This window comes from Peromyscus eremicus, chromosome 14 (assembly GCF_949786415.1).
Source record: "Peromyscus eremicus chromosome 14, PerEre_H2_v1, whole genome shotgun sequence".
NCBI lineage: Eukaryota > Metazoa > Chordata > Mammalia > Rodentia > Cricetidae > Peromyscus > Peromyscus eremicus.
In genome coordinates, this window is record NC_081430.1 from 83,167,579 (window position 1) to 83,193,952 (window position 26,374).

Below are 26,374 nucleotides of genomic sequence, written 5' to 3' on the forward strand. Positions count from 1 at the left end.
TGCCGGGCCCTATATCCGGTGTCCGCCCGCCCTCCATCCCGCTTCCTCCGCGATGCTCTCCCGGTCTCGCTGCGTGTCCCGGGCGTTTAGCCGCTCGCTTTCTGCCTTCCAGAAGGTACCGTCTGGCGGGGCCGGGGCCCGGGCGGGTGCGGAGCCTGGCAGCGGGCGGGCGGACGGGCGGGCTGAAGGCCAGGGGCGCTGTGCCGTGGCCAGTCCGGGCACCAAGGGCACCGGGACGCGGAGGCAGCCGACGCCCGCGGAGCCGCCCCGCCGCGTGTGCGGAGTTCTGCAGCCCTTGGCTTCTCCCCGGCAGCCTGCGCCGGCCGTTTCCTGCTGTCCCGGACCCTCCGCTCCGGGGCTGGGAGCCGCGCCCGCCGCGACATGGACTCCGTCGGAGGGGAGGCACGGCCCCCAACCGGATTCCGCGGCCTGTCTGCCTCGTTCTCCCCCGAACCAGCGCGTGTCAGTCGCGTGGGGAGGTTGACACAGTTTGGCCGACTCGGTGATTTGCCGTTTATCTTTCGGAGTTACGAGGTTCACCTGTCAGCAGCACGTTAAACGTGCACTTGAAAAAAAAAATATGTTTCTTCCCTCTTTTTCATTTTGGGTGACGTCGATAATGTCTTCTTTCTCAACAGGGGAACTGCCCTCTAGGGAGACGTTCCCTGCCTGGTAAGTTCTGCCCTTGTGGTCACCTAAAATGCTCTTCTCGTGGGCAGAGCAGCATGTCAGGAAATGTGATGTTTCTTCTCATGCTATTTAAAGACAGCGAATTCAGATAGATGCGAAGCAAAATGCTCCTTAAGTATAACGGCTGTCATTTCTTCACTCGGTACATAATTACTAGGTTTATGTTCTGCTTTTTGTGGCGCTGGGAATGGAACCTAGGGCACAGGAGGCAAGGACTTTACCATTGAGCTACACCACCGGCCCTTGGTTATTGAATTTACACTGCCAGGCACTGAGCTGGGTACTCATTAGAGATACAGCGATTAAAAAGTCTTGTCCTCCTGGAGCTTAAGGCTGAAGTTAGAAAAGCAAAGTGTAAATCGCTAACCAAGTGATCAGGTTGTGTAAGTGCTTGGAAACAGGAGAGTGGACAGAACAGATTTTATTAGGTAGGTGACATTATAGCTGTGACTTGGATGTGACAGAGCTATGGAAGTGACAAGCAGGAGAGAGAGAAAGGATAGCATGCGTGAAGTCAGTGAAGAGGAAACAGGTGTGGTATTCTTTTGAAATTGGAAACAAAGTGTCTTGCCGGAAGACTTTAGTCAAAGGAAACAGTATCCTAAGGTGAATAAATGATGGTATAGAGGCTGTTGGAAGTTTAGACCCCCTCAAATTTATTTTTTTGTGTATTTATTCTTTATGTGTGTGTGTTTGTGCATGCTTGTCCTTATGTGCCCACAGAGACCCCAAGAGGTGTCTTGATCCCCTGTAATTGGAGTTACAGGTGGTTGTGAAATGCCTGATGTGGGTACTGGGAACCCAACCTGGGTTCTGTGCAAAGGCAGTACAGATTCTTAACCTCTAAGCTATCTCTCTAGCCCCAGAAGTTTTGATTTTCATTCTCAACAGTTGTGTGTGGGGTTTTGTTGTGGTTGGTTTTGTTGTTGTTTTGGTAGAGGGAGAGAGAAAGTTATTAACAATCAATCTTATGTAGCTTACATTTAATCATATGCCTGGCAAACATTTATTTCCTCTTTTTTATTTTTATTTTTTGAGACAAGGTCTTGCTGTCTAGCACTGGCTGCGTTAGAGCTTATTATGTATACCAGGCTGGCCTTGAACTTCCTCTTGGCCTGTGGCTTTGAGAGCTGGGATTACAGTCTTGTGCTACCACATCTGGGTCTGAAAATATTTGTTGAAAGATTCCGTCTTACTGTAGGCTTTCTTGTGCCAAGCATTGTTGTGAACGCTTTCTGTGCATCTTTGGGTCAATAACCAAACGAGATTTGGTATCTGTATTTTACAAAAGCATATTCTAAGACAAGGGATTAGATTTCTAGGTCAAGGTCACTCAGCCAAAACTGTTGGTTAAATCAGCCCCCCCCCCAGTCCAAACTGCTTTACTGAATGAATAAGTGTTCTTATTTACTTGGGTACTCTGTAACAGAGAATATCTATCTGTCTGAATGACAGAATCTCATGTAGCCCAGTCTCAACTAAACTAGATAAGTAGTCCAAGGATGATGACCTTTAACCTCGCAAGTGCTAGGATCACAGGACTGCTCCACCATGCCTGATTTTATGCAGTGCTGAGGGTCAGACCCAAGGCTTTGTGCATGCTGGGCAAAAAAAACCCTTACCAGACTGAGCTATGCCCCAGTCTTGTCAACAGACTAGAGTGCTTACTATGGCAGCTGCTTTGCTAGGCAGTGGGGATACAGATGGTCTCTATCTGCAAGAATCTCACAGGCTAGCTGGATAGACAGAGCAAATATGCATTTATGTACACGTTAGGACAAAATAACATTGTGGTTACTAAGAAGTACAGGATGTGAAAGCCCAGCTTGGGAAGTCAGAAGAGGGGAATGTTGGTGAAGGCCTCCCCAGAGAAGTGACATTTTAGATGGGACTTAAAGAATGCATGAGTTAGCTAGGGAAATGATAGTCCAGGTAGGAAATGACTTGTGGTTTCCAGGCAGGAAGAGATTTGACCAGGTATAGAAATGGTAAGCTGGAAATACAGAGCAGGGCAGGAGGACTGTAAGGTGTTTGGACTTTAAGCCCATGTCAGGAGGACATAAGACATTCAGCACAGTTCATAGTGCATTCTCAGTAATAACCTTTCTTTGCAGCTGGGAATGCTGAAAGACAGCACAAGTATTTTCTCCACTTTTTAAGCTGTCCGGAAAAGGAAAGGCCTTGCACTTAGGGGTTTGCATCTTGACTCAGGCATTCTGGTTAGGCTACTCACCAACCTAGCTGTATATAAAATAAGAATAATGGCAGGTGAACATTCCACTTTAGGGTGTTGCTATGAGTGGAAAATGAAGAGGCCATTGTGTGAAATTTCTTTATAAGCCTAATGCACTGTACAAATGAAACTTGTTATGGGGTAAACTTTGTATTGGACTCCAGTTTCCGAACATCTGTGTGGGCTGCTCTGTTCTAGTTCCAAGACAGGCTCTGCTTAGAATGTGCACGGCAGTCATTGGCTGCTGAGTTTAAAGATGACCGACGGACCTGACTCTGGGAATGTTTGTGAGGGAGTGTGCATAAGGACCAGCTGTCTCTCAGTCAGTATCTTCTGCACCCACAGTGTAGAAAGGGTTGTTAATCGACACAAATAACAACAAAGAAAACATGAGAAATAATATTCAGAAGAAGCAGCTGTGGTTAGTAGATATTGGGGAAATGAATTTATGATAAGGACAGTTGGTTTGGTGGATAGAGTGTCTCTCTCTCTCTCTCTCTCTCTCTCTCTCTCTCTCTCTCTCTCTCTCTAACTCAAGGATCATTGTGTTAGAATTTGAGAGAAGAACAGCAGATTAGGTAAGCTGTGGGTCTGGCAGCTGCCACGAGGAGATAAGCAGGCCTTTTGAATTAGGGTCCAGGAAAGCAGACGTATTCAGCAGTGGAAGTTGTGGCCAGGGAGTCTTCACAGAGACAGTGGGAACCCAGAGTGTCAAGGAAAGCCTGCATGGGTCTTTGGCCACTGTCCAGAAAAGAAAGGAGAAGTTGTCCTTTTTGAATTAGAACTCAAGACCCATCTTTTGTTAGTAGGACCAGGATGGAAGACTTAGGAGGGAGGAGGGCTGACGAGGAGAGAAATGATTTGCTCAGTTATGGACAAACTGAAGACCCTAGGCCTAAGGCAGTCTAGTCTTTGCTGCTAGGTTCAGTCAGCAAACTTTCTAGCCTAATCACTAAAGCCCAGACCAGCTCCCCACCTCATGTTAGGTCCTGTGAAGTCACAGGGCAAGCCATTGTGTGTCTTTTTTTTTTTTTTTTTTTTTAACTTTATTTGTTGTGCATTGGTGTGAAGGAGTCAGATGCCCTGTTGTGAGCTGTCATGTGGTGCTGGGAATTGAACCCTGGTTCTCGGCCAGAGCTCTAAACCACTGAGCCACCTCTCCAGCCCCACCATCGTGTGTCTTATTTTTCAAGTTTCAATTGTATTTGCTAACTCTGGGAAGAGACATTATGCAAACATAAAGGCAGGTAGATTATACAACTTTTAGGGCTGTCCCATCAGATCTCTTTCCTCTCGAGATACATATACACTCTTAATCTTCCATACCTATTCTCTGCCAATATGGCAGGTAGACTGAGAAGCATGATTCTATATGATAAAGATTATGTAATCTCCTGAAGTTGGTCCACTCTGTCTAGGGTCTATGGGATGAATAGTTCCATTTAATATACTATGTACAGTAAGAGCTATTGATTAAGGGTTGTTTTGTTTCTTACAGGGGTCTCCTTATGTCAGGGACCAGGGTACCCTTACAGCTGGAGGATGGTGTAAGTATCACTGGGTAATATAGATATGTGCCATGGTTGATTTACTTAGACACGGATTCTAAATTTAAACACTAGATGTCTTCACAGACCTCCAGTCCTATAATTGAGGTCATCATGTTGAATCCCTAGACCCAACCTTGATGATAGTCACGGTCATTTTTATTATAATCTACCTTTGTCGTCATTCAGTGGTCAGGTGTTGGACCAAGAGTGTCCTGGACCTTCTTGGGTGGTTAACTTGGGACTGTCTTCTTTTTTGTTTTGATGAGAGTGGCTATCAAAGGGAACGGAGTATTCTAGGTGGATACAAGCGAAGCCGAGGGGTCGGAGGTCACATAGTTGTAGAAATTGAGAGCATTCTCTTGGTTGCATAGTTACTCATTTTAAAAATCAGTAATGAAAAAGCAGTTGAGCCCTAGGACTTTTGACTGGTTTGGTAGGAATGTTATTATTGCATCATGGAGAGTTTGGAGAAGGGCCATCCACTTGTGGTCCAGATTAACTTGGACTTGTGAATGTTGTTTTGAATTATTCTGTATTCCAAGTTTTTTTAGGGTACTAAGAGGTTGCTTTCTAGTAACCTATTCAAGAACTGTGCAGCTGCCTTGTTTACAGGGTGAATGAAGAGTTGGCAGGAGAACTTTCTTACTATGCATCACAATAAGTTTGGCTTTCGTTCCAAAAATGGTTCATTAACGTGCTATTAGAAGTATAAAACTCCTGAAACTTTTGTTGTTTGTTTGTTTGTTTGAGACAGAGTTTCTCTGTGTAGCCTTGGTTATCTTGGAAATAGCTCTGTAGACCAGGCTGGCCTCGAACTCAGATCCTCCAAGTGCTGGGAATAAAGGAATTTGCCACCATGCCTGGCTGTGAAATTGCATTTCTAGGAATCTATACTTGAAATATTTACATACTCAGATCCCTCTCAAAAATAAGAAATAGCCAGGGGTTATGCTATAGTATTTTAACATGCTCCCACTATGATAAGTAGGAAATAAAAGAGACAGACTATTCCATTTTCTGATGGGTTGTGTAATTCCATTGTAGAGTTCTTTTTATTGTTTCTAGTATTCTGCAGTGAGCATGGAATGCTTTCATAATTTAAAAAAGTGACTGAGAGAGTCAAAACATATTACTTGAGCAATTTAAATGAAAATTAGGGTAATCAGGGGTAATCATGATTTATGTAATAAATTCAACACATAATTATTTGAATGTTGATTGTGAAAAAAATCCAAACTTCCGGTTGAGTCACCCTTAATTATGTCACCCTAGTAATACCTTTGTGTTGCTTTTTTTGTCTTTTTTCTATGCATATCTTTTTTGTTTTAAAGATCTTTTTTTGTTTTGTTTTGTTTTTTTGTTTTTTCGAGACAGGGTTTCTCTGTGTAGCTTTGCGCCTTTCCTGGAACTCACTTGGTAGCCCAGACTGGCCTCGAACTCACAGAGATCCGCCTGGCTCTGCCTCTAGAGTGCTGGGATTAAAGGCGTGCGCCACCACCGCCGGCTAAAGATCTTTTTAAAAAATCTTCTTCTTCTACTGACATGGGTGGTGGGGTGAAGGGAGCACACCGTGCACAAATGTGAAGAAGGTTAGAGAACACCTGAGGATGTTAGTTCTCTCTTTCTACCATGTAGGTCCCAGGGGGACCAAACTCAGGTCATCAGGCTTGACAGAATCTTCTCCCCTGATTGAAAGATCATCTGATGTACGTTTTTACTTTTATTTAATAGGCAATTACATGTTTCAAAGGGCAAAAAAAAAAAAATGCTATCAAGTATTTTGGTTTTTCTTTTTTGTTTTTTTGGGGTTTTTTTTTGGTTTTTGTTTTTTTGAGACAGGATTTCTCTGTGTAGTTTAGGTGTCTGTCCTGGAGCTCACTCTGTAGACTAGTCTGGTCTCCAATTCACAGAGATCCGCCTGGCTCTGCCTTCCTACGGCTGTGATTAATGGTGTGCGCCACTGCAGCCCGGCAAGTTATTTTTTATCCTTGTCCTCTAGCATATTGAACACCTCTTCCAAGAGGTAGCCAGTGAACCACCTTCCTAGGTGTCTGCCAGAGCAGTAGTTCCTGCGTGTCCATGTTAGCCGTTAGTCTTTGCCCATGAACAAGTGCTTTTGTTGCATGGTTAGGTGTGTGTAAAAACTTTATGCACAGCACTCTGTGTTCTGTATTTTACATTTTTTGTATTGTTCCCCTTGATACTATATATGTACCTCATAAAGTTATCCTGGCATAAAAGTCAAAAGGCCAGGGGCTGGAGAGATGGTTCAGGAGTTAAGATCACTGGCTGCTCTTCCAGAGGACCCGGGCTCAGTTCCCAGCACCCACATGGCAGCTCACAACTGTCTGTAACTTCAGTTCCCTGAAGATCTGACATCTTCACACCAATGCACATAAAATAAAGTTAAATAAATTGAAAATGCTGAAAGGCAATTAAGTATTTTACTTATATATTGTAAAGATACCTATTGAGGTGTAGTTGGTGTACACCTTTAATCCCAGCACTCCGGAAGCATAGGCAGGCAGATCTCTGTGAGTTTGAGGCCAGCCTGGTCGACAGTGAGTTCCAGGACAGCCAGGGCTACATAGTGAGACCCTGTCTTCAAAAAACCCAAAACAAACAAACAAAAGTACCTGTTGAGAATGTCCCCTGAATCCTTGTGTAAAAAGCAAAAGTTTCCATCAGCTTAATTAATTCTTTCAAACTATAGAAATAACTGTTGCCTGACAGGTAGCCTTCGTAACCATGTGTATCTATATGTCTTTCACTCTTCAGAAGTAACTGTTAATGAGGGTGTACACAAGGTGATAGCACTTTCCAGTGTATACTACCCCGGGTTTAAAAAGGCCTGCTCTGGAAGTTCTTGGCAGTGAGTCCAGGATGGGCAGATGTGCTGCCCCTTAGCAAAAGAGTGCTGAAGGAAATGATGTGTAGTCCCTCCCTCCCTCCCTCCCTCCCTCCCTCCCTTCCTCCCTCCCTCCCTCCCTCCCTCCCTCCTTCCCTTTTTCCCTCCCTCCCTCCTTCCCTTCTTTTTTGAGGTTATTTTTTGTGGGGACATGGTGGTTGCCTAAAACTTTGCTTGTTTCTGAGTTTACTATCGTCTTTCTACCCTATCTGATCTACATCTGAAACTCTAAGGATAGAAACACCTTTGGATTTGGCATACTGAAATGTACTGTTTAGGAAATGCCGTGTATCTTAGATTTTGTTAAAGAAATCCTAATCAAGAAGGTAAAGCATTTGGTTAGTTTGCAAAGGACCAAGGGTTTTTGTTTTTTTTACTTAATAGAACTGTATGTCTCACTCTTTAGAGAAGTGACATTTCATTATAGTACAGGGCACTCTTTATGGCACCTAGGTCATCAGGCTTTGGGGGTCCTACCTGCTGAGTCAGAATCTCTCCAGGTTTTGCCTGACATACATGCTTTGACAACTTCCCCTGCATGAGAATCTGGTCAAGATTCACCAGTTTAAAGAGGTGATCTGTGGTACCTGAACTAGACAAGATATTAGTGGTTCACATTCTAAATGAGTTAACATTTGTGGGTTTTTGGTTTTTTTTTTGTAGCATTAACAACAGTAATGTCTTCAGTGTTCGCTTCTTCCAAACCACGGCTGTGTGCAGTAAGTACCTGATTCCTCATGAATGGACTTTTACTGGAAAGAGCAATAACTGACTGAGTTTATTAAAGAAAATGATTAAAAAGGAAAAAGACACAAGCCGGGCGGTGGTGGCGCACGCCTTTAATCCCAGCACTCCGGAGGCAGAGGCAGGCGGATCTCTGTGAGTTCGAGGCCAGCCTGGTCTACAGAGCGAGATCCAGGACAGGCTCCAGAACTACACAGAGAAACCCTGTCTCGAAAAAAAAAAAAAAGGGGGGGGGGACGACGACGACGACGACAACAACAACAACAACAAAATGGAGCACTTGTGATTTTCCTTTTTTGTTTATCTCCTAGAGAATGATGTGATTACAGTCCAAACCCCAGCGTTTGCAGAATCAGTTACAGAGGGAGATGTCAGGTGGGAGAAAGGTAAGAGTTCATTTCTTCTCGTTTCAATTCAGAACTTCCTCAGGTCCCTCTTACCTGAAACACAGCCAGTGGGAGCTGTGGCTCCACCTTTCCTTTACATCCATACCTACTTCCTGCCAGTCCTGAGGACAGTGGTCTTTTAACACATTAGGCTAAAAGGGGACTAGAAGCTCCTGGCTAAGAGGAGGTATCCTTTGATTGTCTTTCAGCTGTTGGAGATACAGTTGCAGAAGATGAAGTGGTTTGTGAGATTGAAACTGACAAGGTGGGCTTATCCTAAATCAGTGACATTTCCATGTTAGTCTAAGGAAAGAGATAGGGCTTATTGTTCAAAGATCAATTCTAAGTAGCTCTAACCTCACTTAAAAAGTTCTTGAGAGAATCATGGGAAAAAAGATTTATTAAAGCTTAGTGTGATTATTCTGTATGGACTATGTAGATGAGTAACTTTAATCTGATAGCTATTTTTGTTTTCTTTGTGGTTCCTGAGCTGCTTTCCGTGTTTTTCCTAGTATCACTTGGAAATATGGTAACTAAAGTTTGTTTCAATGTTTCTAAGAAAGGCTAGAAGGGTGAATCTTGACAGTAGCGATGACTTGTCATTCCCTGACTATGAAAATGTGGCCTTAGGTGTTTCTGTGTGCAGAGATATAACATCCAGATGTAATATGTTGCAACTCTCATGACTCATCCTGTTGATGGCACAGTTAACTAATGCAGATACAAATGTAGACTCCCTCTCCATCTCTTCCTTTCAGACTTCTGTGCAGGTTCCATCACCAGCACATGGCGTCATTGAAGCTCTTTTGGTACCTGATGGTGGCAAAGTTGAAGGAGGAACTCCACTTTTCACACTCAGGAAAACTGGTGGTAAAGAAGTTCTCCCGGTGGTCAAGGTCTCCAGTGTTTTCCCGTGCGGTTGGGGCTGAGTATACTATGGTAGCAACTCCGTTAGGCCTCACACTGGCATTCTGTGCACTCTCAGTGAGAGATCAAAGAAATCCTGTTGCTGTATGGTGAACTTTGTCACGTTCTAGAACAACAAGGGGAATATAAAAAAAATAGCCCATATTTCTCAGATTGGACCCTTTCTTAAAGAACTAACAAGTGAAGAGTCTAAAGATAGTGATTTCCCCACACTGACCTGAATCACATTGCGCTTTAAAAAATACAGATGAAAATGCTTTGAGTGCCAGATATAATGGCTGGATTTTTTTTTTTTTTTAATGTTCCCCCAAATGATTCCAACGTACAGTCAGGCCTTAGAGCCACTGTTTAAAAGTGAGAATTACAGCCAAATGGTGGTGGCGCAGGCCTTTAATCCCAGCACTCGGGAGGCAGAGGCAGGAGGATCTCTGTGTTCGAGGCCAGCCTGGTTTACATCATGAGTTCCAGGACAGTTAAGACTGTTACACAGAGAAACCCTGTCTCGAGAAACAAAACAAACAAAAAAGTGAGAATTACCATTTTACGGTGTTTCTTGAAGACAATTCAGTGTAGTTTTCTTTTTCTTTTTCTTTTTTTTTTTTAATTATCTTTTTGTTTTGTTTTGTTTTTTTGAGGCAGGGTTTCTCTGTGTAGCTTTGACTGTCCTAGAACTAGCTCTGTAGACCAGGCTGGCCTCGAACTTAGTGAGATCCACCTGTGTCTGCCTCCTGAGTGCTGGGATTAAAGGCGTGCGCATATGTGTGTGTGTGTGTAGAGGGGGAGTGTACAGGCAGAGGTATTCGTGTGGAGGTCGGTTTTCCTGCCCTGTGGGTACAGGAATGAGCTCAGGGTGTCTGACGTGGTGGCAAGTGTCTTCACCCACTGAGTCATCCTGCTGCCTTCAGGAGTCTATTTTCTTTCCACATCTGACATCTTAGGAAAGATTGAAGTCTGTCTTTGGAAGAAATGCCAAAGAGAGGTGTGTGTATATCTGTACTGGACCTTGTAATCAATATTGAAGATTAGAAAATCTGCTTTTCTGACATTTAAATGTTTGTAGTTGTAGCATTTAACTGTTAAAATAGTCAAACAGAAAGATGATGGATTGGACCGTTGAGGTTGGTCAGGCCAAGATCAAGTTCAAAGTGAGGGAAAAAAATCTAAAGTAGCTAGGAAGAGTGAATCTGTTGAAGTCCACCCCACCCCCTTTTCTTTTTTTAATGCCCGCCTGTTTATGTGTACTCGTGTGAGGACAAGTGTGTGTATGTGTGGCAGGGTCAGAAGACAGTTCTTGGGTGTTGGTCCTTGCTTCCCAGCTTGTTGGAGACAAAGTCTCTTAGTTGTTCCCTGCTGTGTGGGCCAGGCCAGCTGGCTCGAGAGTTTCCAGGATTTCTCCTGTCTCTACCTACCATCCTTCTATGGGTGGATGGGGATGTAAACGTACCCGCTGTACCCAGTGTCGTGTTGGTTCTGGGGAACTGAACTCAGGTCCTCATGGTAACAGAGCCAGAGCTTACTCACTGAGCAAGCTCTCCAGTCTGAACTCTGTCATCATCATTAATTATTATTATTATTATTATCATTATTTAGTGAGACAAGGTCTTGCTCTGTAGCCTTGACTGACTCTTAACTCAATATGTAGACCAGGGTGCCCTCAGTTTCACAGAGATCTGCCTATCTTTGCCTCCCAAGTCCTGGGATTAAAGGTGTTTGCCACCAAACCTAGCTTTATCATTTATGTTTTACTTTTAAAATACATTTTTTCTAAGTTAACTATAAAACTGGATATAATGTCCATATTAAAGTTGTATATTTATTACTTGAGCATCTCATTGCTTCCTATTAAGAGTCATCCTGGATGAAATGCTTTGATCTGTTTAATCTGTTATTTTGTGTGTGTGTGTGTGTGTGTGTGTGTGTGTGTGTGTGTGTGTGTAGATGGAGAGAAAGATTATGAATGAATGTACAACTGTAAGTGCAGTTGTACCCTCAGATACCCTCAGAGTCCAGGAATAGACATTGAATACCTTGGAGCTAGAGTTACAGGCAGTTGTGACCCGTCCCATGTGCATGTTGTGAACTGAATTCAGGTCCTCTGTAAGAGCAGTGTGTTCTATGAACTCCTGAACCTTATCTCCAGGACCCTAAATAAAATTTTTATCAAATGCTCATTTAAGATTAAAGAGTTCAGAGGCTGGAGGGATGGTTCAGTAGTTCAGAGTACAGACTGCTCTTAACAGAGGACCCAAGTTCACTTCCCAGTACCGACATAGAGCTCACAGTTGTCTGCAGCTGCAGTTCCGTGGGTTCTAATGGGCCTCTCTGGTACCTGCACTTACATGCACATACCTTCATGCAGATCCACACATGTACACAGTTAGGTCTGCTGGTGGTGGTGCACGCCTTTAATCCCAGCACTCGGGAGGCAGAGACAGGCAGATCTTTGTGAGTTCGAGGCCAGCTTGGTCTATACAGCAAGTTCCAGGAGAGCTAGAGCTGATATAGAGAAACTCTGTCTCGAAAAAACAAACAAGCAAACAAAAAGTCTTCAAATTTTTTTATTTTTAATGGCTGAGAGTATTCCTTCTGTATGTTATGTTAAAATAGAAGATGAATATATCAGCGTTACTGTAATTAGAAGTATGTCACATTTATGTATCCATTTTAACATTTTCAGTGCCTAGGTTGGTTTTGCTTAAAACAGTGGTTCTCAACCTATTGGTTGTAACCCCTTTTTTTTGGGGGGGTGTATGACCCTTTCACAGGGGTCACCTAAAACCATCTGCATATCAGATGTTTACATTATGATTCATCAAAGTAACAAAATTACAGTTATGAAGTAGCAACAAAAATAATTGTATGGTTGGGTCACCACAACATGAGGAACTGTATTAAAGGGTCACAGTGTTAGGAAGGTTGAGAACCACTGTCCTAAAAGTTTCATTTCCTTGGGCTTAGTAGGTGCTTTGAAAGTATTTACAGGATTTGAAATTGAGTAGATATTAACATTTGTGAAATCGAGAAGGCAGCTGAATTGAGCCAATTGGACATTCAGGGAGTCCTGGGAATAGAGTCGGGGCTTCTGGTAGTGTGCATCTCTCTTGGTGCTTTGCCGGTGAAGCACCTAACGGATTGGAAGTAGGCCTTTGTCTAAACCCTCCCTAGTATCTGCAGTGCGGTTCCCTCCCTTCCAGACAGTGCCAGTGACATCTCTTTTTTTATCCAGCTGCTCCTGCTAAGGCCAAGCCAGCAGAAGCTCCTGCTGCACCCCCAAAAGCAGAGCCAGAAGCACGGGCAGCCCCTCCTCCCCCTGTAGCAGCTATCCCCACTCAGATGCCGCCAGTGCCCTCCCCCTCACAACTTCCTTCCAGCAAGCCAGGTAAGACCCTGTTAGGTAATCATCTCATTGCTGTAACAACCACCTCATGAAGAGCAGCTCAAGAAAGGTTGGGTTGGGTTTGTTTTGAGGATGAAGTCCATCATGTCAGGGAAGAAGATATGGTGTCAGTGTGAGGCAGATGGTCACATAGTCTTTACAGCAAGAAAGATTAATGCTGCTGCTCCATTCACTTACCTACTTCGTCTTTAAAAAAAAGGGTGTGTGTGTGTGTGTGTGTGTGTGTGTGTGTGTGTATTTCACTCCCAAACCCCAGCCTGAGTTACAGTGCTACCCACATTCAGAGCGAGTCTTCCCATCTGAGAATGAGAACTTACAGTTTCTCTGGAACACCCTCATTGACACACCCAGGGTTTTACCTCCTGAGTGGTTCTGAGTCCTGCCAAATGAACAGTCAAGATGAATTCATCTTGACTCCGCATACTCTGTCCTTAGAGGAGAGAGTGCCTCTTCTGGTACTGTCTTCCCTCATGGGTACAGTCTGAGGCTGTCCGTGGCTCTGAACACACCCCGTCCGTCCATCCGTCTGTCCATCGGCTGCTTTGTACAAAGCCCTCTAGATTTCTAAGAGCTGGGTGTGCCTCCCAGCTTTCCACCTACTAACCATGTGACTTCAGTCTTGTTTCTTCTAGGAGCAGATTGCTCATCTGGGTTTGGAATGATGCTAATAACCTTAGGATCTTGAAGATGAAGTGAGACTCGGGTGTGAAAGTATTGCTTTCCATGTCTAAGTAGCTGTGTCTTCTCTTCATTTGCAGTTTCTGCAATAAAACCTGCCGCTGCCCCTCCACTGGTTGAGCTGGGAGCTGCTAAAGGTGTGCGTTCAGAACATCGGGTAAGCCTCTGGAACCTCTAGGAAAGTGGCAGAGGGGCGGGGTAGAGAGTGACGCTGTGATGCTCAGAGCTGATCCCTGCTTCCCTTGAGGGCCTCGAGGGTGTAGAAAGTTCCCTTCCATGGTCTCAGAACTGTCAAGTGGTATGACTACAGCATGTCTTCTGAGCACTTGTCCAGGGGTGTTTCTACTATATTGTGCTATCTGAAATGGTTCAGATGAGTCAGGCATCTGTGGAGAACAGAAGCTTCATAGCCCATCCTTCCCTTCCCACAGTGACATGTACTTCACACAGGGAGTCTGTTGAGGACTCTGTTCTTAAACTTAAGGGATATTTTGCTGTAGCTGGGGGGCTACTGGGGGACCAGATTGTTGCATTGTAACAGTAAGCTGTCAGAGCAGACATAAAAACCTCAAGGAAGTATGGTCAAAAGTGTGGGGGTTTGCCTGAGAATACTTCCTAAAAATACCGTAGCCTCAATTTTTTTTTTTTTTTTTTTTTTTTGAGTTTCCGTTCCCCAAGTAACTATTCTCACGCAAGTCTTTATCAACAGACGTTGCCCTTTCTGTGATGACTCTTAAGCTGGCTGGATCTACACCACAATCTTCCTTTTATAAATTGGTTTTGGTTTTTAAATCACACTATTTCCTGAGCCTCTGTTCTTGGTCAAATTTCAGGCACATCTGAGTGAATACTTTGGTCTCTGATTCTGTGGTCTTGATCTGAGGCCATTCAGGAAAAGGGAAGCCTGTAGCTTAAACAGTAATGATGGGGCCTAGCTTTGTGGCATGTGCCATTAATCCCAGTACTTGGGGGGCAACTCTACATCGAGAGTTCCCAGCTAGTCAGGGTTATGTAGTGAGACCCTATCTCAAAACAAACAAAACAAAAACCAAAACTGTGGCCCTTGCCATCCATCTCCGGCAGGCTGAGTTCTCTCCCTCCCTGGGGAGTGAAGGTGTAGTCAGACTGTCAACACTTGTTCCACTTTCCCTTGCAGGAAAAAATGAACAGGATGCGGCAGCGCATTGCTCAGCGTCTGAAGGAGGCCCAGAATACATGTGCAATGCTGACTACTTTTAATGAGGTTGACATGAGGTGGGATCTCTAGTCCTTCTGTTCCCCGTGTCTCTGTTTCTTGTAGAATACTTGAATGCACCCAGTCCTTATCCACTGCTGATTCCATCGCCAGCTTGACTAGGGAGAGGTATTTCTCAGTTTTGCTCAGTGTTGACATATGTAACGTGACCCACTGGTTTCATTTGCTAATTTACCTTGCTGATACTGTGTCTGCTTCCTCTGCAACGTAAAAAGCTTCACCTTTTGAACTTTAATGCCTGAACTATTACGATTTCTGATAAATGAGCCTAAAGTAATTATTTTTTTATTTAGGTTTTTGTATTTTTACTTATGCGTATGTATGTGTGGGTGGGGCCCACAGAGGCCAGAAGAGGGCATTGGATCCCTGAGAACTGGAATTACAGGTGGTTGGGAGCCCCTTGACATGAGTGCCAGGAACCAACTTAGGTCTTCTGGAAGAGCAGTATGTGTTCATAACTGCTCCAGCCCTGTTTTGTTTTTGAGGCAAGGTCTCACTATATAGCCCTGGCTGGTCTAGAACTCACTATGTAGACAATGCTGGCCTTGAACACACAAAAGATTTGCTTGCCTGTGCCTCCAAAATATTGAGATTAAAGGTGTATGCCATCATGCCCAACCTGTTTTTATTGTTTGTTTGGTTGCTTTTGAGACAGGCTCTCTCGTGTTGCCCAGGCTAGGCATGAGGATGTTCCTTGTGTAGCTGAGGGTGATGTTGATGGTGCCACTATGCCCTGCTGTTGTAATGGCCCACTTCCAGACCTACTGCTCCTTGGAATGGGAAACCCTTCACAGCATGCCCAGAGCGAGGACACCACACTCTGCTTTTTTCTAAAAGTGGTTGTTTCTTGTGTATGTTCCCAAGCAACTCAGTCAAGCAGGCCAAAGAACAGAGACTTACCACCTCTCACTCTTCTCAGTTTTGATCATGGAATTAGAACTAAGTTGTGTGTGTGTGTGTGTGTGTGTGTGTGTGTGTGTGTGTGTAGAAGTGTGCACGCGTGCATATAAAAGCCAAAGATCAGCTTCATTGTTGTTCTGGGAGTCATCTGCCTTGTTTATTGAGGCAGGGTTTCTGTTTGCTAGAGTTCGTTAACTAGGCTAAGCTGGCTGGCCAGTGGGCCCCCGGGGTCTGCATGTCTCCTTCCTTTCCAGCTCTTAGACTTCAAGTATGTGTCACCACACCTAGGTTGGTGGGTGGGTTTGATGTGGGTTTTGGGGTTCAGACTCCTGCTTGCCCCAGCCCTAAAAGAAGTTAATTTCTGAAATATAGACTTGAGTTCACGACACCCATTCTTGGAATGAGCTACTTGTTGATTTACTTGTTTGTTCAAAACAAAATTTGTTCAAAATTTTGATGTGTGCGAGTATAAGCATTGTGGGGAAGAGAAAATAGTTTTATTTAACAAGCATTTTAAGTGTTTGTTGTATGCAGAGTACTAAAGTGTTCAGTTCAGGGGGATAAGCTCTCTGGAGCTTACTGTCTCATTTTGGTGAACACTAAATACAGTCTGGAAAAAGAGCATCAGAAAGATAAAAATGAGTATGAAGTGGAGAAGGGAGTGGCTTTGCTCTTGGTAAGGGTGGGTAGCAAAGGCAAGGCCAGGGAAGGTCTCCAGGAGGAAGGAACTTGAATGGGCACTCAAGAATGGCAAGCATTTAAACCAGGTTCAGTGGTGCACTTCTGTAATCCTGGTGCTTGGGGTGTGGAGGCAGAAAGATCAACAATTCAGGGTTATTCTCAGCTACATAGAGTTCAAAACCACCCTGGACTATATGAGACCCTGTCTCGATAAAAATAAAAGCAGCCAAACAAAAACCAAAAACAAAATGCTAAATAGTGTTATAGAGAAAATCATCCCAGGTAGTTTTAACAGTCTGGCTCATGACACAGTCAAGAAAGTACAAGAAACAGAAACGATCATTTCATATATAGAGAAGAATGATGAAGGTTAGATCCGTATTTCACTAGGTTTTGAATGTCAAGGTAAGAATTCATTAAATTAAAAGGTAAATCATCAAATCTCCAAGGCATCCATCTCCTTTTCTCTGAATATTAAGTCTCTCCATCTACTTTTTGGTGAGGGGATTTGTCTCCTTGGTTTATTGACAGTGTGTGGGGTCTGGTTAATTTCACTAGACGTCATTGTCCTACTGGGAAGCTTTCTGGATACTGAGTGCCATTTTCTGTAGCAGCCATAGTATAGGGAAGGGCTTTCACTAATGAATCACAAAGGCTGCAGCTTATGTTTCTTGCATTAGGGGCAAATTGTACACAAATTAAATTGGTCTTTGAAATTTTACCCAGTTTCTTAAGACAAGCATGTAAATATTTATGTCCCTAAACGACGCAGTTGACCCAGCATCCTTGATTGCAAGTAAGTTTAATAGCTGGTCTCCCTTTCAGTAGCTAATCTAGTGCCACTTAGCAGTGGCCTGAGGCCTCACTGTGGCCAGTAATCTGGTTTTGATTGAGTGCCCTTTGGGTCTTGTGCCTATCTGCTAACCCAGAGGAGGCCTTTCTGAGACTTGCTTCTTCCTCCATTGTCCCAGCTCTGCCTCCAAGGGCAGAGCTCTGAAATAGAAACTCCTTAATGACCAGAAAATGGCATTCAGGCAGGTCTGAGAGCAGAAACACTTATCACACCCCTTTCCTGCTTTTGCAGCCCTGCGTCTTGGGAACCAGTAATGTCTTTAGGGTGGTAATCCTAGCACTAAATGAGGTTAGACTCAGGAAAATAAACATTTAAACCCAATCAGTCCCCCTAGGAAATTTTCCTTTTTTCAAAAACAAAAGGTCTGAAGTGGGCAGTTAAAACTGTACCACATCTTATCTTTCCTGTTAATGCTGAATTAAGCCATTATAGGGGGAAAGGGAGAACTGAGCATTTGGACCTGAGATAAAGTTAAATTCAATTTCCATCATGGAATGTCATTCCTATAATCATAGGCGTTCCTTTGGGAAAATGATAGGAGAGACGTTTCTCACTAACTCTGTAGTGCTTGTGTGGAAAACAAAAAACCCTGCTTGATAGACCAGAGGATGTTCAAGTTGCAAAGTCTTCTCAGAGACAAGCCCTGCTACTGAATCTGAAAGACAGGCCACAGCCCACACAGAGCCACTTTCTAAATACCAAGGAAACCACAGTCGGTAAAGCTAATCTTAGGAGCAGGCACTGTGCCTTGTCTTTGTATCTTGGTGCCCAGCCCAGCCCTCCCTCACATGGGATGGGTATTAGTAACTGTTTCATGAGCAAGTAGATAGAACTGCTAACTCAGGAAGTTGTGAATCTGCTGGCTCTGCATGGCCTGAAAGAACATTGGTTTTCCCTTCCGGGTTAGGTAGAATTGCTTGTGCTTGCATGGAGCCCATACTTCATGAGTAGCTTTTTCTTTTTCTGCTAATTAGGAAGGAGAAGTATCACAAAGTAATCAGCTTTGGTTTTTGTTTGTTTAATAGAATTCTAACAAGAGGAATATTGTTTTTTTGTTTGTTTTTGTTGTTTTTTGGGGGGGGCAGTTTCAAGACAGGGTTTCTCTGTGTAGCTTTGCGCCTTTCCTGGAACTCACTCTGTAGCCAAGATTGGCCTCGAACTCATAGAGATCCGCCTGCCCCTGCCTCCTGAGGAATATTGTTTTCTAAGAGATTTTTTTTTTTATAGACTTAATTTGTTTCCAATGTAGATAATACATGATTTTACTGTAGCCAAAAATACTTTTTCATTCAGGGAAAGGATGTTGGTATTCAGTGTGATCTTTTGTTCATATTATCTGTCACTGAAATCTGTAACTTCCAGAACAAAAAAGGATTCCTTTAAAAGGCTCAACCATCTTGAAGATAGGTTGGCACTGATTCTTCTAGGTCAGTTTTTTTGTGATAGAGCAGTTTATTACGTTGACCACTAGTGAATGTTTCAAGACTTGAACTTAGACGGTACAGACTAAGGGAAAAGCTCTCCAGTTATATACATGGGTAAAAAAAGCCTATGGAAGTCCAAAATAGGGCATTAGCCACCCTGGGAGGTAGGACAGGCCTGTAAGCCCAGCTCCTTGGGGGATTGGATCGGGAGAATTGCAGGCTTAAGGTTAGCCTGTACGATTTCCTGACACCCAGTCCTGAAATTCTAAAAGGGTGAGGGGCATAGCTCAGGAGTAAAACACCTGCCAGCATTGCCCAGAGGGCTTTGACTCCGCCTGTGGCAATATGCGCACGCGCACGCACACGCACAGGCACCGCAGAGCTTCATTGGCAGTTTTTTTGTATCGTTTATAAACAGTAACATCCAAGAGATGAGAGCTCGGCACAAAGATGCTTTCCTGAAGAAACATAACCTCAAACTAGGCTTCATGTCAGCGTTTGTGAAGGCCTCAGCCTTTGCCTTGCAGGAGCAGCCTGTTGTAAATGCAGGTGAGTTTCTTAAGACCAGTGTGGCAGAGGTCTTTGGAGCTGGGTGTATGAATACAGACCTGCTGTCACATTTGGGGGTCACCAAGGCTTCTTATTTCACAATTGTGGAAACATGACCACCTTCCCTAAATGAATTTGTTCCGTTCACCTTCCTCGAGTGCTATCATGATTACTATCTTCTCCCCACCAAGCGGGCAGAAAAGCTTCCTTACTGTGTGCATGGCGGTCGCTCTGGCAGCAGGTAGCTCTGGGACAGCCCAGCTTTCCAGGCTGTCTGTCATCATGGGGACTCCCAAGTTCTGGCTGCTCCTCACCACCACCGTGGGCCCTTTACTTGGGACTTGACTTCACGTCAGGCATAGGCTCCAGGTTGGCGTTTGATCGCCAGTTAGGGGCCTCCCTGGGGAGACTTGGTGCTCACTTTCTTTCCTTTTTACCCTCCTCATTGAAGTGCTGGTGCGGCTCACAGTGCTTTCTTTCCTATTGAGGCACTTCTGTGTTCCTTGGAAGGTAGCAAAGGGACAGTGACACTTGACAGTCCTTGGCATGTAATCCCCAGCCTGTCCCCCATTGAGTGCTGTGCTGTAGATGAGGAGGAGGGTCTTTGCTTGTAGGCATCTCAGCGTTCTCATTTGACCTGTGTTCTAACAGTGCAGTACAGACTCTTGGGAAGATTCCCAAGCCTTGATTTTCCTGTAAGTGGTAGGTACAATTTTCAGCAGTTGGTTTGCTATTTCAAGATGGCGTATTTAAAAGCCAGACCCCCTCCACTCCCACCTGGATCTCTAGAGAGAGGCTTTCCTGACCTGCTGAGGAAGCAGGCTGGGCATCCTCCTCCACCCTCTTTTGCCTTTTTATAGAGCACTCAGTAACTAGTCATTCTTTTCTCAGGAGGGCTTGCATAGATAAGAAGTGAATGTGCATTTATTTACTGTGTGAACCTTTTGTGAGCTGTGAAAGAACAGATGCTCCTACATGCAGGTTCATTCAGAGCTTGGGAAATACTGTCATAAATTGGGATGGAAGTAAGGAGAGAGTCAGTTGCTTGTAATGTAGTTATTTTCTTGTTGATTAGTTAGCCCACACTGCATTAGCCACTGAAAATTTTCACTCTGTTAACTCAGTAGTCTTGGCCAAGAGGGTTATACGTAACATGTTTTCTCTTTCATAGTGATTGATGATGCAGCCAAAGAAGTGGTGTATAGAGATTATATTGACATCAGTGTTGCGGTTGCTACCCCAAGGGTATGTTGGGGCAAGGTTGGGAGTGCTTGCTTAGATCCCGTCTTAGTTATTTTTCCATTGCTGTGATAAGACGCCACGACCAAGGCAGCTTACAGAAGAAAGAGTTTATTGGGTGGGCTTCAGTTCCAGAGGGTTAGGAGTCCATTGCCATCATGACAGGAGTGTGGCAGCAGACATGATGTTGGAGCAGTAGTTGACAGAAAGCTGGCTAACTGGGAATGGCATGACTTTTGAAATCTGAGAGCCTGCCTATAGTGACACACCTCCAATAAGGACACACCTCCTAACCTTCCTAAACAGTTCCACCAACTTCAGACTAAGTGTTCAAATATCTGATCCCATGGGGGGCCATTCTCACTCAAACCACCACAGATCTCATTTATTTATATTAAAAAGTAGATCATATGGAAGGGGTTATTTCTACAATTCTATATTTCTAGGGGGACATTAGTAAAAGTAAGGTTTTTTTGTTGTTTTTTTAAAATCATACCACATTCCTTTATCTTCGTGTAAGTCTTTTTAATTCCATTGAATTTAGGGAGTTCTGGTTAGGGAGACGTGTGGATTAAATCAAAGAAATTATAACTATAAAGAGTACTGTTATTTTGTAACTGAAAACAACCTTCTACTCCAGGGTCTCGTGGTTCCTGTCATCAGGAATGTGGAAACTATGAATTATGCAGATATTGAACGGACCATCAGTGAACTAGGAGAGAAGGTACAGTAGACGGAGTGTGTGGATGAGCTGCTGGGCAGTTGAGGGGACACAGCCTTCAGAAGTTGTCATTGGTCAGGCATCTGCCAGAGCCTCACATGCTCAGGTGACGGGCACCCCAACAGCCAGGGTCTGCTGGGAAGAAATGTTGATTGTACAGTCACGCTCTTCTCACAGTCACCTTAGCTGAGTACCTGACTTGTTTGCCGGAGTTTGTACTACTGATCTCAGATAAGAATTTTCTAGATTTACTTTTTTTTGGAGTGAAGAAATCTGGTTTGACTTAATGATTCAATTATGAACTTGTTTTTAGGCCCGAAAGAACGAACTTGCCATTGAAGATATGGATGGTGGTACTTTCACCATTAGCAATGGAGGAGTTTTTGGATCACTTTTTGGAACACCCATTATCAACCCTCCTCAGTCTGCCATTCTGGGCATGCATGGCATCTTTGACAGGCCTGTGGCTGTGGGAGGCAAGGTAAGAACCATCATTTTTGTGGTTTTTTTTTTTTTTTAATTGCTAAGTGGCTATAAGAGAGATAAATCCTTATTATAAAGCATGCACTATAATTTCAGGCTTATGTTCCATTTCTTAATTACTAAATGATAGCTAAGTCACTTTCTCAAACTGTGATCTCAGATATCAGCGTCATCTGGGAGCTTGTTAAAAAAGCAAGTGCTGGACTAGAGAGACGAATCAGCAGTTAAGAGCATTTGCTGCGGGCTGGGGAAGTGGTTCACAGCCATCAGTAATGCCAGTTCTGAGGGATCAGGCACCCTCTTCTGTCCTCCTGAGGTACCAGGTGTGCACATGTGCACATGATGCATGTAGGCAAAATGCTCATACACATTAATATAACTTTTTTTGAAAAAGCAAATTGAAAACAGTTTCCTTTTCGACCCCAGTTCACACCTACCGAAACAGAAGTACAGACAGTTGTGATGTGTTAAAGTCTGAGAACCACTAAGCTAAAGAGGCTTGTACCCAGTCCTCTGGGACTTGCTGGCATGCTTCATTGTCAGAGTGCCACAGGGAGTCAGGGGTGGATAGAATGGGAGACATGTCCTTGACCCTGGGAAACAGGGTACAATACATCACAATCTATGAGCTGTAGAATCGTATGAGAAGATTATAAGATTTCTGGGAGTTCAAGGAATGAGGCCAAAGAGCTTGAATTAGCCATTGGAAGATAAGTTAGTTTAAAAAATAAGAAAAGATTTCTGAGACTGCTGTGTTTGGAATGTTTTTGTCTCACTGAGTCCTTTGTACATCCAAAAACTGTGCATCTTCTTTCTGGAGAACAGTTCCACACCTAGATTTACACGTAACAGATTTATTTTTTTATTTATGGGTTTTCAAGACAGGGTTTCTCTGTGTAGCACTGTCTGTCCTGGAATTCTCCATGTAGACCAGGCTGGCCTTGAACTGAGAGATCTTGCCTGTACCTCCTGAGTGCTGGGATTAAATGTGTGTGCCACCACACCTGGCAGATAGCAGGAAATTTGAACTCAAAAGATTCATTTTCCCCCTTAGAATAGGGATATAAGCCAGTGGTAAAGGGTTTGTCTAGTGTATTCAGAGCCCCAAGTTTGATAACCAGGCATGATAGTACATGCTTGTAATTACAGCATTTGGGAAGTAGAGGCCAGGGGATCAGGAATGTGGTGTCGTCCTTGGTTGTACAGTGAGTTTGAGACCAGACGCGAAAACAAACAACATACATTTTTCTCTTTAAATTCTAACTTCAAGGCTGGAGGTGTTTCTCAGTAGAAGGGTGCTTGCCTAGGTGTTGGATCCACAACATCGAAAAAAAATAATAGTGATAAAGATTGTAACTGCAGCCTGGCAGTGGTGGCACATGCGTTTAAATCCCAGCACTCAGGAGGCAGAGGCAGGCAGATCTCTGAGTTCAAGGCCAGCCTGGTCTGTAGAGCCAGTTCCAGGACAGCCTGGGGGATACACAGAGAAACCTGTCTGAAAAAACAGCAACAACAAAAAAGATTATAACTTCAGAGTAGCTCCTGCAGGCAGCCACAACCCAAGAGAAAACCTCCTTTGGGTAACAGATTTGCGGGTAGAGTATGGTGTTGCTTATTTGTTTGAAGGCTGTTTGAGGAGCTGTTTCCTTGTTTAAACCTTGCTTCTGAGCCCCAGAGTTTGCACTAGAGGTAAGCGTGGCCTTCGTAGTAAAGCCAAGTTACCCAGAGGCAGCAGCGCAGTAGGAAAAACTTGGAAGTGCAAATGCTGGTATGGGCTGTGCTTTCTCACCCCTTCGCTCAGCGGAGCTGCTTCTCTGCTGCAGAGTGCAGACCTGTTGCCTCTTCTCTCTGCAGGTGGAAGTGCGACCCATGATGTATGTAGCCCTGACCTATGACCACCGGCTGATTGACGGCAGAGAGGCTGTGACTTTCCTCCGGAAAATCAAGGCAGCAGTAGAGGATCCAAGAGTCCTCCTCCTAGACCTTTAGGAGGAAGCCACACCCCCTACCTATTGATCATGCAGGAACTGAAAACCAGTCTTCTCCCCGTCCCCTCATCAGTCCCAGGTTAGCCTGATGACAGGCAGGCACCATACTGTTGGCCTCAAGCAAGGAAGCCAGGGCACTATGTAACCAGCTTTCACAGGTCTTTCTTAGTGTTCCTTCCAGACTCTTCCTCTCTCTCTCTGTGTCCCTCTCTTGCCTTCTGATATCTTGGGCCTGAGAGAGGGAGAGAGGGAGAGCCTTAATGGATGCTCATTAATATTCCTGCCTTTCTTCCAGCCCTCTGCAAAGACAGTTTCGCTTCTCCCCGTAACAGTATACTACAGGGATACCACCAGGGACCATGTGATTGAGTTTCTATCTTTGGAAAGTGTTCTCCAGACATGCCTGGGGGTGCTCTGCCTCCCAGGCTCAAAGCTCTGTCCCGGCTGTGCACATTCCCATGGGATGCCACCTGTGTGGAGGTGTTGGACCCAGGCCAAGAGGCGCTGCTTGGCCTCTTAACTCACCGCCGTTCGGAGCTGTCTGTCAGCGGCTTCATGGTGCCTCTCTACCTCTTCGGGAAGCACAGGCCGGGGCCTCGGGGATAGGCAGGATGGTGTAGAGTCCCCTGAGGTTTCCTGTTATAATCACAGGTGGGAGTAGAACCCTGGCTTGCCCTCACAGACTCCATCGTAAGCTCACTGGGAAGATTGATTTTGGCATAATCCTATACGACTGTGGTCATACCAACCCTTCCCGGGGTTCTAGGAATCTAGGACATGGTTCTCATTTAGAGCAGATTTTAGCACATCATGGCAGTCGGACAGAGCCTGGTGAAGGGATTGGCTCTGACCAGATCAGGTTGTCTAGAGCTCTTAAATTCAAGATGGTATCAGCATGTGATGGGAAGGGGCTGTTCTGTCCCTTTCTGGGTGTGACCTGTGGGAAGCAAGGCCTTGGTACCTCTGGCTGGACACAGATACAGGGGGAGGATGGACTGGTGGGAACCAGCCTCAGGAGTTAGTGCATACTGATGAAATGGAGGATGTCATCTCTAAGGCACTGCCCTTTGGATCCAGGCACAATCATTGGGATTTCTTGACACATGGTAAAATGCAAGTAACTAGGTGTGAAAGCTCCTAGGCTTTGTATCCAGCTGCACTGAGGCCTGAGACTGCTGGCATTGACATGGGGCCATTAGTGCTAACTGTAATCCAGGACAAGCTGGGGGGAGGGAAAGGCCAGTACTGAGTGCCTGCAGCATCTGCTACCCCATCTTCACCATTCAGAACTTGTAACTAAGGTATTTAAAGAGACTGATTTTGAATGAAAATTAAAGGGCGAATGTTCTCAAACAGGGTTCCAGCATCTGCGCTCCTTTGACCAGGTTGTACAGCCCCCAGCTGGCGACCACGGTGTCTGTGGTTGAGAGCTCCTTCATCTGGAGTTGGCTATCCTGGGTGTCCTGAGGCCCCATCCCAGACTTCAGACATGCTAGTGCTATGATAATTCAACTGCCAGCAGGGGACCCACTAATCTCTCTCTCGGTGCCTGGGTTCCCTTCAGGGAGCCCTATGCTTCTGACAAGCCAACTCCCACCTATGTGAAGCCTTTAAAAACACCAGGGACAGTTGCCCTTTGGAGTGGCTTGCGTTATTTCTGAGATAGCGTGGAGAGACATGAACACTTCTAATTTCATTTGGACTTAGTTGCCACACGTGTACCGAGATGTTTGTGGTAGAGTGACCAGTGAGAGGTCACCTAAGAGCAGTAATAGGTGAGGGACAATGGTCAGGACAGAGTTGGTCACTTACTTAGAATGACTACAGGGATAGTGGGCATGATGGAGTGCAGGCCTCAACACAGCCTTACTTTTCCATACAGAATCTCATCTGTTGTTCCCGCTTGCAATGAGACCTGAGGAAGCCTGTCACAGGAAGAAGTGGGGTCCTTAAGCAATTGAGCTGGTAGATGGGTTCAATGAACCATGTATCAGGTGTAGAGCTTGATGTGCTACAGAGTTAATGTTTCCAGTCAGCTTCTGGAGTAGCTGTTCTATTTTATTGAAAAGCCATACATAAGCCCTGTCAGAACTGGGACCTTGGTGTTCCAAATTGATGGCTCAGCAGAGGGCCATATGCACAGTGGGTTGGCTGGGTGAGCCCAGAAGTGGCTCGTACTTCATAAAGCAGTGGCAGAAGCAGTCTAGCATTTGGTCTACCACAGAAGGAACCCACACTTGTGATATCTCCAGCACACTTGTGATAGCTCCAGCGGTTGGTTCTAAGTTAACCTCTATCCAGAACCCCCGTTTTCTTAGGAGAATCTTCCATGGGCTCACTGGAGGTTAAGGTAGTGTTTCCTTGGGCACTGTGATCTTCTAAGGTCTCTCTTCCCTCCTCCCTTTCCCAAGCCTGGTCTGTAGGAGCAGGAGCTGCTTCCTTGCAGGCCACGTTCACTGAACTAATGATGCACAAACACCACAGAAAGGATAGGCTTTGTTAGCAAGTGGACAGACCCCAGAGGCTGCTAGGATTCTGGCCACGGAGCATTGAGCTTTCCTTGTCCTCTGCTCCAGACTCGGGAACAGGAATCTGTGTCATTGTGTAGCGCCCCCCCACACACACACACACAAGTGTTTGGTGAGTTCCCCAATTGGTGAACTATGCCAGATGCCACCTGTGGTGTTGGTCAAGTGAAGTTTTGTTGCATGTGCCACACCCCAGCGGCTGGGTTGTCCTAGGCAAGCCCTCACACCTAGGAAAAGGGA

The 26,374-nt window shown here is 44.8% G+C and overlaps 1 protein-coding gene across 1 annotated transcript; it reads left to right on the forward strand.

Moving 5' to 3' along the window:
* Window positions 1-24,959, forward strand: Dlst (dihydrolipoamide S-succinyltransferase). The gene is made up of 15 exons (XM_059279032.1): window positions 1-115; window positions 639-672; window positions 4,422-4,470; window positions 8,045-8,100; window positions 8,437-8,511; window positions 8,721-8,776; window positions 9,270-9,381; window positions 12,665-12,817; window positions 13,594-13,670; window positions 14,670-14,767; window positions 19,045-19,175; window positions 20,347-20,420; window positions 21,055-21,138; window positions 21,449-21,616; window positions 23,473-24,959. Exons 1-15 carry the CDS (start codon window positions 53-55, stop codon window positions 23,605-23,607), a joined length of 1,365 nt encoding a protein of 454 aa, XP_059135015.1. The 5' UTR covers window positions 1-52; the 3' UTR covers window positions 23,608-24,959.
* Window positions 24,960-26,374: the final 1,415 nt, after the last annotated feature.

Bases quoted from the DNA above. Each gene is read 5' to 3' on its own strand.
- Dlst (XM_059279032.1), top strand. From the start codon at position 53: ATGCTCTCCCGGTCTCGCTGCGTGTCCCGGGCGTTTAGCCGCTCGCTT. The intron at 8,512-8,720 runs GTAAGAGTTCAT...ATTGTCTTTCAG, and splicing joins AGATGTCAGGTGGGAGAAAG to CTGTTGGAGATACAGTTGCA. The intron at 13,671-14,669 runs GTAAGCCTCTGG...TTTCCCTTGCAG, and splicing joins GTGTGCGTTCAGAACATCGG to GAAAAAATGAACAGGATGCG.